Source organism: Salmo trutta, chromosome 32, assembly GCF_901001165.1.
Source record: "Salmo trutta chromosome 32, fSalTru1.1, whole genome shotgun sequence".
Classification (NCBI taxonomy): Eukaryota; Metazoa; Chordata; class Actinopteri; order Salmoniformes; family Salmonidae; genus Salmo; species Salmo trutta.
In genome coordinates, this window is record NC_042988.1 from 23,976,585 (window position 1) to 23,988,752 (window position 12,168).

The 12,168-nt window shown below is 45.0% G+C and overlaps 2 protein-coding genes across 6 annotated transcripts in view; one reads left to right on the plus strand and one right to left on the minus strand.

Moving 5' to 3' along the window:
* LOC115171492 (leucine-rich repeat-containing protein 4B-like) overlaps positions 1–12,168 on the minus strand; it is a 28,960-nt gene extending 16,792 nt beyond the window's left edge. The window contains exons 1-2 of one of the 5 annotated variants that reach the window (XM_029728364.1): positions 12,102–12,168; positions 1,409–1,558 (exon numbers count right to left, since the gene is read on the minus strand). The gene's annotated coding sequence lies outside the window, so the exon portion shown is untranslated. Of the gene's footprint in view, positions 1–1,044; positions 1,281–1,408; positions 1,559–11,091; positions 11,177–11,424; positions 11,473–11,536; positions 11,638–12,101 lie in introns of those variants that run through there. The other 4 variants (XM_029728362.1, XM_029728366.1, XM_029728363.1 and 1 more) reach the window with 4 other exon arrangements.
* Positions 2,781–4,211, plus strand: LOC115170699 (vegetative cell wall protein gp1-like). The gene has a single exon (XM_029726935.1). The coding sequence runs from the start codon at positions 2,781–2,783 to the stop codon at positions 4,209–4,211; it is 1,431 nt and encodes a 476-aa protein (XP_029582795.1).

A 12,168-nucleotide genomic window follows, 5' to 3' on the forward strand; every position in this document is an offset into this window, starting at 1 on the left:
GGGGAAGCCGGAGTCAGCCGTTAATCAAAATGTCTCTCAGCCATTTACAGAGCCATGTAAACGGCCCCCTTTCCCCGGCTCCGTTCAAAGCCCCCTCCACACACAGCATAGCTCAGCACTGCTTGTTGCTCCAAGCTATTTTTGTGAGAACTTGCTTCAGCATTTTTTCCATCAAACCTTGTTTTTCAAGTTGCCTTTTCCACTGCAGGGGAAAGGCACGCAAGCATACGTGTAGGATTGTTTTTGTGGGGTCAAAATATGATGTGTTTTACAGAATGCATAGAATGTGTTTGTGTGAGTGTTTGTGCATTTATCCTCACTTGTTCTATGTGTGTTTACATTCCATGTGTGTCTACATTCTGTGTGTCTACATTCTGTGTGTGTAACATTCTGTGTGTGTAACATTCTGTGTGTTACATTCTATGTGTCTACATTCTATGTGCCTCTACATTCTATGTGCGTAACATTCTATGTGTGTCTACAGTGCTATATGTGCATTTTTAAATGTATGTCCTTATGTGTGACCACATATTGTGTGTGTTTGGGAGCGTGTGGCATGTGAATGTTTGTGTATGTGTCATAACACATTTCATATGTGTGTGTGTTAAGATCCTACAGTGCTGTGTGAGATTGTGTGCATTTTTGGCGAATAAGCATAGTGTGTGTGTATTTGTGTGTATATGTTTTGTGTGATAAGTAACACTCCCCCATCCATCCAGGCCTTGCCCCAGCATGCTCTATGACTGACACACTGACTAATACACAGACAGATAAACACCCTCACTGACAAACACGATAAGGATTCGCCTAGGAAACACTGACACAGACTGACTGATGGACGTCTCCATGGAGACCAGTCACCAAGACTGACACCATGTCAGTCTTTATCACAGCAGAGTGCCGTGCCAACCAAATCATTACGAGAGAGAGAGAGAGAGAGAGAGATGGATGAATTGAAACATGGAAAATGTACTGTATACGGAGTGAAAAAGGTATTGGCTGAGAATATGGAGGAGTAAACAGGAAAAAAACAAGCTTGTATACCTGACAGCAGGGCACCTCTTTATCACAGGACACGTCCCTGTCATCCCTCCCTTCTGCTTTACTGTTCTATCATGCCTTCTTGGTCTCACCCCATCATTCACATCTCACTTAGTTTTACTCCATCCACTCCCTCTATCATCCCTCTTCTTTTCCTCTGTGATCTTTCAATCCTCTCTTCATATAATGCTTGTGTCTCTCTCTCCTCACCCCTTTCAGTCCGACTGCTCTTTCCACACCTCTCCTCTCTCCGCTGGTTTCTACACCATTCCCCTCTCCACGATCTCTCTCCACCCCCCTCTCCCACGCTGTGCGAAATAGAAGTGCTCGCGCAGACTCGGGTTGCCATAGTAACCTGCTCACTCACCATCTTGCGTGTCTCCGTCACATCAGCAGCAGGGGTGTCCGTCGCCTGGGTCTGCAGTTCCCAACACGGGGCAGCTCCATCACTCCACACTGAGGCCTGGCCTGGGAGCTGGGGCTCTCACTCACTGGTGCTGCTGCACCCAGTAAAAAACTAGGAGAGAAAAAAATGCAAGAGTAGCAAAATATATAAATAAATGAGTACAACTGAGTCAACAGTCTCCGTATAACCCCATCCTGCAGACCCCTGAGAAGAGGACAAATAAAATAATAAAGGCATGTGTGTTGTTCACCATGGCACTCAGAATAATCATCCTTCCTAACCATAGGGCAGAATCAGTGATTTATCGCAGTAATCATGTATGACGTCACTAGCTGCAGCCTGCCTGCTCCTCTCTGGCCTTCAGAGAGCTCTACTAGGAAACACTGGGGGCTGCTCTCCCCCACTGTCACATTCTCCCTGTGACATCACCAGCCTGGGTGTGTAGCCCTCTGCCTATGTGTCCTTCTCAGTCATGTTCCCACTCAGCTTGTTGAGCATTGTTGGAGTGACCTCACCAAATAGTCAACCAAAAATACCACGTGGTAAAATACCACGCATTTTAGTCATTTAGCAGATGCTCTTATCCAGAGCAATTAGGGTTAAGTGCCTTGCTCAAGAGCACATCAACAGATTTTTCAACTAGTTGGCTCAGGGATTCGAACCAGCAACCTTTCAGTTACTGGCCCAATGCTCTTAACCATTAGGCTTTCTGCCACCCCATGATGCTTTGTGGTCATCATAATCATGGCAAGATCATTGCAATGTCTAGTTGCTGCATTACTACCATTATCATCATCACCATTACACTGTAATAAACATCATCATCAACATCCTCGCAGGCATGCAGGCGCTAACTGTAGTGCTCTCTGATCACACACAGCCAGTCAAGCAGACAGAGGAAAAGCCCCTAGCCTCAGTTTGTCTGACTTTGCATGGCTGTATTGAGCTCTTATGTTGCCACTGACCCGAAACAAACTCCCTCAAGATACTGTGCCTTGATGCAGCCAAGCTGCCATGGCTCCAAAGAAGAGAGGTCACTGAAAGCTTGACTGCTTTCATTACCCCACCACATTTACTAACACGTGATCTAACCAAAGTCCCCCACCCCACTACCATCACCCAACCGGCTTAGCCAATATACGACCAAACCATGTAAAACTGACCGCTTTCATTACACAACCAATTTTTAATAACACGATCCAACCGTAACCCTCCCGCTTCCAGGCACCCATGTGACACATGAGTGAGCAGCAGCATGATCACGTTCCATTATGTGACCGGCTTTACTAACACATGGTCAAACCTTATAGTATAGTCGACCACTCTCACTCCCATGGAGCACATGAAGGAAAACCATCTATGGCCCCCAGTCTCTACACAGCGGTCCCTACCCAGCGGCCCCTGGGTGGTCCCTACCCAGCCGCCCCTACCCAGCGGTCCCTACCCAGCGGTCCCTACCCAGCCGCCCCTACCCAGCGGTCTCTACCCAGCCGCCCCTACCCAGCGGTCTCTACCCAGCGGTCCCTACCCAGCGGTCCCTACCCAGCGGTCCCTACCCAGCGGTCCCTACCCAGCCGCCCCTACCCAGCGGTCTCTACCCAGCCGCCCCTACCCAGCGGTCCCTACCCAGCGGTCTCTACCCAGCGGTCCCTACCCAGCGGTCTCTACCCAGCGGCCCCTACCCAGCGGTCCCTTCCCAGCGGTCTCTACCCAGCGGTCCCTACCCAGCGGTCCCTACCCAGCGGCCCCTACCCAGCGGTCCCTACCCAGCGGTCCCTACCCAGCGGTCCCTACCCAGCGGTCTCTACCCAGCGGTCTCTACCCAGCGGTCCCTACCCAGCGGTCTCTACCCAGCCGCCTCTACCCAGCGGTCCCTACCCAGCGGTCCCTACCCAGCGGTCCCTACCCAGCGGTCTCTACCCAGCGGCCCCTACCCAGCGGTCCCTTCCCAGCAGTCCCTTCCCAGCCGCCCTTACCCAGCGGTCCCTACCCAGCGGTCCCTTCCCAGCGGTCCCTACCCAGCCGCCCCTACCCAGCGGTCCCTTCCCAGCGGTCCCTACCCAGCGGTCCCTACCCAGCCGCCCTTACCCAGCGGTCCCTACCCAGCGGTCCCTTCCCAGCGGTCCCTACCCAGCGGTCCCTTCCCAGCGGTCCCTTCCCAGCGGTCCTTACCCAGCGGTCCCTACCCAGCGGTCCCTACCCAGCGGTCTCTACCCAGCGGTCCCTACCCAGCGGTCCCTACCCAGCGGTCCCCTACCCAGCGGTCCCTACCCAGCCGCCCCTACCCAGCGGTCCCTTCCCAGCGGTCCCTTCCCAGCCGCCCCTACCCAGCGGTCCCTTCCCAGCGGTCCCTACCCAGCGGTCCCTACCCAGCCGCCCTTACCCAGCGGTCCCTACCCAGCGGTCCCTTCCCAGCGGTCCCTACCCAGCGGTCCCTTCCCAGCGGTCCCTTCCCAGCGGTCCCTTCCCAGCGGTCCTTACCCAGCGGTCCCTACCCAGCGGTCCCTACCCAGCGGTCCCTACCCAGCGGTCTCTACCCAGCGGTCCCTACCCAGCGGTCCCTACCCAGCGGTCCCTACCCAGCGGTCCCTACCCAGCGGTCTCTACCCAGCGGTCCCTACCCAGCGGTCCCCTACCCAGCGGTCCCTACCCAGCGGTCCCTACCCAGCGGTCCCTACCCAGCGGTCCCTACCCAGCGGTCCCCTACCCAGCGGCCCCTACCCAGCGGTCCCTACCCAGCGGTCCCTACCCAGCAGTCTACTAGAGCCGACCACTGTCACTCCCACAGTACCTTTCATTAACACTAGAAGGTAACCCATCTATGGCTCCCAGTCCCTACCCAGACTCCCCTGCTGTAAGGGACATAGACATGAGCACATCCTCCCCAGGGGAAATTCACTATTTCCCCTGGGGAGGAAATAATCACTATTTCTAATGATGTCAATTCAATGGATTATGGTATTCATTTGATATCATTAACCATTGTCATTCCCCCCAACTATTATTCAATAATTAATGCCAGTCATCATGGCCCCAGAAGGGCCGACACCCAGGCCTAGGCTGGACACTCAATCAAACCAATCACAGCTAATTATATCTGCTCTGTCATCAGTGGCAGGCGGCTTAGCAGCTCTGCTGAGAATGGGTCAGTCAGTGCTCATGCAATATCCATGCAATATCCAGACTCTGGTTATTAAGATTGAAGTGATGCCAGATCATGCAAAAGGAAACCTAGATCTTTGTCCTTCCCTCCTGTGGTTAGGACAATGTATAGGCACATGAGGGGACAATGTATAGGCACATGTTGGGACAAACGCTGATATGTGTGACATGATAACAGAGTCTGTAAAGCCATGCGGTTCATCACACTGCATTATTCAGGGACAGCCCTAGGTTGTTCCCACAAATTCAGCCTATCATAGCTGATCAGCAAGTCTCTCCAGCATGCTAGCAGTCAACTTCAACCTCCATCCTGTCAACACCAGCAAGTTGGGCTGCTATCAATCAATGACAATCCCAGCCTATATAGAGATCAGCCAACTTCTTGCCCTATTGAGAATAGTGGCAGTCTCATCTACAGTGGGGGAAAAAAGTATTTGATCCCCTGCTGATTTTGTACGTTTGCCCACTGACAAAGAAAGGATCAGTCTATAATTTTAATGGTAGGTTTATTTGAAAAGTATTTGACCCCCTCTCAATCAGAAAGATTTCTGGCTCCCAGGTGTCTTTTATACAGGTAACGAGCTGAGATTAGGAGCACATTCTTAAAGGGAGTGCTCCTAACCGCAGCTTGTTACCTGTAAAAAAGACACCTGTCCACAGAAGCAATCAATCAATCAGATTCCAAACTCTCCACCATGGCCAATACCAAAGAGCTCTCCAAGGATGTCAGGGACAAGATTGTAGACCTACACAAGGCTGGAATGGGCTACAAGACCATCGCCAAGCAGCTTGGTGAGAAGGTGACAACCGTTGGTGCGATTATTCGCAAATGGAAGAAACCCAAAAGAACTGTCAATCTCCCTCGGCCTGGGGCTCCATGCAAGATCTCACCTCGTGGAGTTGCAATGATCATGACAACGGTGAGGAATCAGCCCAGAACTACACGGGAGGATCTTGTCAATGATCTCAAGGCAGCTGGGACCATAGTCACCAAGAAAACAATTGGTAACACACTACGCCGTGAAAGACTGAAATCCTGCAGCGCCCGCAAGGTCCCCCTGCTCAAGAATACATATACAGGCCCGTCTGAAGTCTGCCAATGAACATCTGAATGACTCAGAGGACAACTGGTGAAAGTGTTGTGGTCAGATGAGACCAAAATTGAGCTTTTTGATATCAACTCAACTCGCCGTGTTTGGAGGAGGAGGAATGCAGCCTATGACCCCAAGAACACCATCCCCACCGTCAAACATGGAGGTGGAAACATTATGCTTTGGGGGTGTTTTTCTGCTAAGGGGACAGGACAACTTCACCGCATCAAAGGGACGATGGACGGGGCCATGTACCGACAAATCTTGGGTGAAAACCTCCTTCCCTCAGCCAGGGCATTGAAAATGGGTCGTGGATTGGTATTCCAGCATGACAATGACCCAAAACACACAGACAAGGCAACAAAGGAGTGGCTCAAGAAGAAGCACATTAAGGTCTTGGAGTGGCCTAGCCAGTCTCCAGACCTTAATCCCATAGAAAATCTGTTGAGTTGCCAAACGTCAGCCTCGAAACCTTAATGACTTGGAGAAGATCTGCAAAGAGGAGTGGGACAAAATCCCTCCTGAGATGTGTGCAAACCAGGTGGCCAACTACAAGAAACGTCTGACCTCTGTGATTGCCAACAAGGGTTTTGCCACCCTAAGTCATGTTTTGCAGAGGGGTCAAATACTTATTTCCCTCATTAAAATGCAAATCAATTTATAACATTTTTTACATGCGTTTTTGTGGATTTTTTTGTTGTTATTCTGTCTCTCACTGTTCAAATAAACTTACTATTAAAATGATAGACTGATCATTTCTTTGTAAGTGGGCAAACGTACAAAATCAGCAGGGGATCAAATACTTTTTCCCCCCATTTTTTTCTTTTTAAAAAGTCAAAAGTTTCTTTCTCACACACACACACACACACCCACCCACACAACCACATTTATACAGTAAAAGACACGTCTTACTGTGGTATTCTCTCTCTAACGTAACACTCCAAAATGGTGAACAGAGCTGTGCAGATTGACAATGTTCAAGTCTGAAAGCACTTGATTCAGGTGACAAGAGCCCTGACAGAGTAAGGCATTATCTCCCAGTCAGCTTTGCTCTTGGCTAGGTGTGCAGGTGTAATCTCCCCTGTTCCTGTTTGCTTGTTTTCATCTGCCTCATCAGTTATGCAGTGATGTGACTGAAATGAAAGTGCAGGCTGGCCTGATTTCTCAAATGACTGAGATCACCCATCCCACACTTCATTTGTGACAACAACAAAGTTATGACTCTGAGCTTGGTTTTGGCAGTTCAAATTAGTCTGCCAACTGGGCATAGTTGACCTGTCCGCTCTTCTCTTCCTGGGTCAAACAGCCAACCAGGAGCTTGTGTGGATTCTGTGGGCTTGCTAACACAGTGATGTTCCTTTATTCTTTACTGTATAACTAAAATCTAGCAAGCTATATATTAAAATCTAGTGAGCTCTATATTAAAATCTAGTGAGCTCTATATTAAAATCTAGTGAGCTCTATATTAAAATCTAGTGGGATCTATATCAAAATCTAGTGAGCTCTATATCAAAATCTAGCAAACTCTATATTAAAATCTAGTGAGCTCTATATCAAAATCTAGTGAGCTCTATATCAAAATCTAGTGAGCTCTATATCAAAATCTAGTGAGCTCTATATCAAAATCTAGTGAGCTCTATATTAAAATCTAGTGAGCTCTATATTAAAATCTAGTGAGCTCTATATTAAAATCTAGTGAGCTCTATATTAAAATCTAGTGAGCTCTATATTAAAATCTAGTGAGCTCTATATTAAAATCTAGTGGGATCTATATCAAAATCTAGTGGGATCTATATCAAAATCTAGTGAGCTCTATATTAAAATCTAGTGAGCTCTATATTAAAATCTAGTGAGCTCTATATTAAAATCTAGTGAGCTCTATATTAAAATCTAGTGAGCTCTATATTAAAATCTAGTGAGCTCTATATTAAAATCTAGTGGGATCTATATCAAAATCTAGTGAGCTCTATATCAAAATCTAGCAAACTCTATATTAAAATCTAGCAAGCTCTATATTCAAATCTATATTAAAATCTAGCAATCTGTATATTAAAATCTAGTGAGCTCTATATTAAAATCTAGCTGAGCCCTATATTAAAATCTAGCGCGATCTACATTAAAATCTAGCAAGCTCTATATTAAAATCTAGCAAGCTCTATATTAAAATCTAGTGAGCTCTATATTAAAATCTAGCAAGCTCCATATTAAAATCTAGCAAGCTCTATATTAAAATCTAGCAAGCTCTATATTAAAATCTAGCGAGCTCTATATTAAAATCTAGCGAGCTCTATATTAAAATCTAGCGAGCTCTATATTAAAATCTAGCAAGCTCTATATTAAAATCTAGTGAGATTTATATTAAAAGCTATGGAGCTCTATATTTAAATCTAGTGAGCTCTATATTAAAATCTAGTGAGCTCTATATTAAAATCTAGCAATCTGTATATTAAAATCTAGTGAGCTCTATAATAAAATCTTGTGGACTCTGTATTAAAATCTAGCAAGCTCTATATTCAAATTTATATTAAAATCTAGATGAGTGCCATATTAAAATCTAGCAATCTGTATATTAAAATCTAGTGAGCTCTATATTAAAATCTAGCTGAGCCCTATATTAAAATCTAGCTTTCTCTATATTAAAATCTAGCTTTCTCTATATTAAAATCTAATGAGATTTATATTAAAATCTATGGAGATCTATATTAAAATCTAGTGAGCTCTATATTAAAATCTAGCGAGCTCTATATTAAAATCTAGCAAGCTCTACATTAAAATCTAGCGAGCTCTACATTAAAATCTAGTGAGATTTATATTAAAAGCTAGTGAACTCTATATTAAAAGCCAGTGAGCTCTATATTAAAAGCCAGTGAGCTCTATATTAAAAGCCAGTGAGCTCTATATTAAAAGCTAGTGAGCTCTATATTAAATTCTAGTGAGCTCTATATGAAAATCTAGTGAGCTCTATATTAAATTCTAGTGAGATCTATATTAAAAGCTAGTTGACTGGGACAAAGCGAAATGATGTCAATTCTGAGCAGTGCTCCTTAACAACAACAACTCAGTTTGGGTGAATGGGGTAAGAGTTCAAATTCATGGGATGTCCTACAGCAGGTCAACTATGTCTTGAATAAAATATTCCACTTGCACGCTATTAAGTAATCTGAGTTAACCTTTCCTTGTGAATCATGACATTGTTTAATTTTAATAACACGCATATTCAGTAAAGAGGTGCCAATGGCTGTGCACTGTCAAGACTGAAAAGGATTCTGGGGCAGCCTGGGCCACAGCTACATGACAGATCCCTAATAGTTCCAAGGCCTTTACTAATTCAGTGTAGCAGGTTTCTGGATTTGCTGGGAGTGTGAAGCCCGGGGAAATTATGTCTAAACCCTTCAATCCATAGAGGACAATGCTTAATAAATAATGTTCTTGTTTTCCTCTGACTGTCCACCGCTTGCTATTGGTCACCTTTTGACCCAGTCTGGTTTTAATCTATTTCAATTCATCTCAAGGACATTTTTAGGGAATATCTTTGGTGGGGGGATGGGAGGGAAGGAAGGAAGGGAAAGAACCACTTGTGTGTGTTTCAAGAGCTAGATTTATCCTTGTCTTTACAGCTACGAGATGTCTTGATCTTTTTAAAACCCTGCCCTTGGCTAAAAGGCCTTGTCTCTAATGTGATATTTAAAGTGACATTCTTCTCCTCCCAGGGCCACTCTGTGACTTGTACTGGTCCTATGAGTGGAGAGGAGAGGGATGTGCACTTTGATTACCCACACAGCTCCACCTCACATGTACTAACAGGCCCGTTTGATCTGAGCACTTTAAACATCTGCTATAAGGGAAACATTAAAAACTTAACGTCATCTTAAATTTTTACATCTGTAGTTACAAGCAAAATGGTTAAGATTAAGCACAGAGGCTTGTAGTTATAATGGCATACATCACAGTCGTTCACTGAGCAATTGAGAGTGAAGCAGTGATACAGTGGGTACTAACAAGCATCAAATCTGACATGGTGCCAATGTTTAATGAAAACTATTTCCACAGATGTAACAGCAGTGAGACTGGTTTATGAGACTGGGTCTATGTTTAAGACCAGCAGTGGATGAGGTTTGGACGATTGAGTGGACCAGAGATGAGTGTAAAGTCAGACACATGTAGAAAATGTTTTTAAAAAATGTTCATTTTGCTCACTACTTAATTTCTTGGGGAAAATATTCTCTCTAAAGTTGTGTATTTATTGGTTTATTAACTTTTTCTGCCCATTGCTCTCTATTTCATATACTTAACCCTTAACCCACAATTCACAATTAAATAACTTATCAGAATGGCAGCTTTCCCCCAGTCATATCTCAAACAGAAATGCATCTGAGCACTGCTCCAAAATTAGCTTGGAGCTGAAATCCAACTTCAGCCATCCACCACCAGCTGAGTGGCAGAACTGGCCCAGGACCAGTGCTTGAAGGGCCTCTTTTAAAGCACTCTCCTCTCCCCCATTCTAGCCTAACCACCCATCTCACAACACACTTCACCCTCAATCTAATCCTGCCCAGTTCCACTTTGCCCCCTAACGCCCCATTAATAACTTAGCCCCTATCATAAACTCACGAAATCAAACTGTGCCCACTGACTGCTGTGCCAGGCAGCAATCTCATTCTGCCAGACTGCCCACCCACAACACACTGCTGCACATTAGCATTTCAATCTGCTCGTAACCGTATCGTTGTGTTGCAGATAGAGGCGGTAGATCTTCATTCATCAGCCCTAATCTATCTGCTCCTTGTTCTCAACCAGAGGGGCTCCTCTGTGGGCCACAGTTATAGTGGCTTAACCTGCATGCCTCAGTCATGTGCCGCGCACGGTGCCTCCGCATTATTCACACTATTTGGGGACACTGATCATTGTCAAGAGCGAATAACCAAACAAAACAGATTACCGCAAATAATGTGGCTTAATAGTACCCACTGTGCACACACTGGTTGACTCAACGTTGTTCCCACGTTATTTCAGTGAAATTACGTTGAACCAACGTGGAATAGACGTTGAATTGACGTCTATACCCAGTGGGTATAGCGTAATAAGTTTCTCTGAACTATTGGCCTATTGAATAGGAAATATTAAATATGCCACGCATTAGGCTACTCAGCAGAACTGTGAAATACGAAACATAACAATACAATTACTATAATTATTGTCAATAATTTTTATTTTTTTTAATTAGGCTACTGCCCTGTGCATTTATCAATTGTTATCAATGCCATTTGCCAAAGACACGACACCAATGTCAGAAACAGGCAATTTAACGAGACCCGCGTATGTCTTCTTATGAATTAAGTATGAAGTACACGAATCACTTGACTTTCCTGTTTCATTAGTACGCACTCTCACCAAATTAAATGTATCGTCTCGCCACAATTCATGGTTAAAGGCGCCGAAACTCCTCACATTTCAGGACGATAATGTAGATTATCTGCTTGTTTCTTTCCAGAAACATGATTGATATTCCGTCCTATCAATTCTGAAACGCGGTCCTTATTAAAGCAATATCCTTAACATTTATCAGTTTACATTGATGCGCGTCGCTGCGTGCACGCACAGACGAACACGCACACAAATCCACACATACAGACACCGCCGCATTAATTCGTTAACGACAACCGCAAATGAAATATATTGGAACAGCGAAAACTATTCAGCAGAGAAAGAATAGGCTGGTCATACCCCAACGCTGCTTTATGAAAGCTGAGAATCCAAAGTCAAACAACGGGATTTGTTTAACATGCGACACACGAATAACGTCCCTTATACTCTAATACCATTTAATGAATCTTACCTTTCCTTTTAATATATTCCTTAAACTGCAGAGGCGTAGCCTATAGTCAGCGTCTTCTCTCCCCTCTCACTCTCGTCCTTTCTCTCTCTCTCTCTCTCTCTCTCTCTCTCTCTCTCTCTCAAATTGATTCACCCTTTTTCGGCGTTTGTACCACAGTGCCGTGTTTTCCCGACCTAAGAAAGCAGAGCCCGTTCATCTTACATGGCCAGATGGAAAAATACAACCACTGAAAGTGGGTGATGGAAAAATCATGACGAAACATAGGCCTAGTAAACTATTTCGTGTAAATACGAATCGTTGAGGATAAATATAGACGTTCATAGAAACATGTCCGTTTCTCCAGGCATGCGTAGGCCACTAATAAACACGCGCGCACGGCTGGAAGGAATGAGAATTTACAACAAACGACAACAAAAAAATGCACCTTCTCCCATTGATTGAGACCAGTCTGGTTGAATAGGATTATTTTCCCTTGTCTCAGAGGCAGGACGATTAATAACTTATATAACTTTATTCAATATGTAGGCTAGTCTCTCTTATTATGTTATACAATTAAGTACTGCACCTCTCTTGTGTAGATGCACCTTGACATTCCCTGTATCCGACGCGTAGGTGTTTACTATTGTTCCTAT

Coding starts and splice junctions, on each gene's coding strand:
- LOC115170699 (XM_029726935.1), top strand. CDS start 2,781: ATGGAGCACATGAAGGAAAACCATCTATGGCCCCCAGTCTCTACACAG.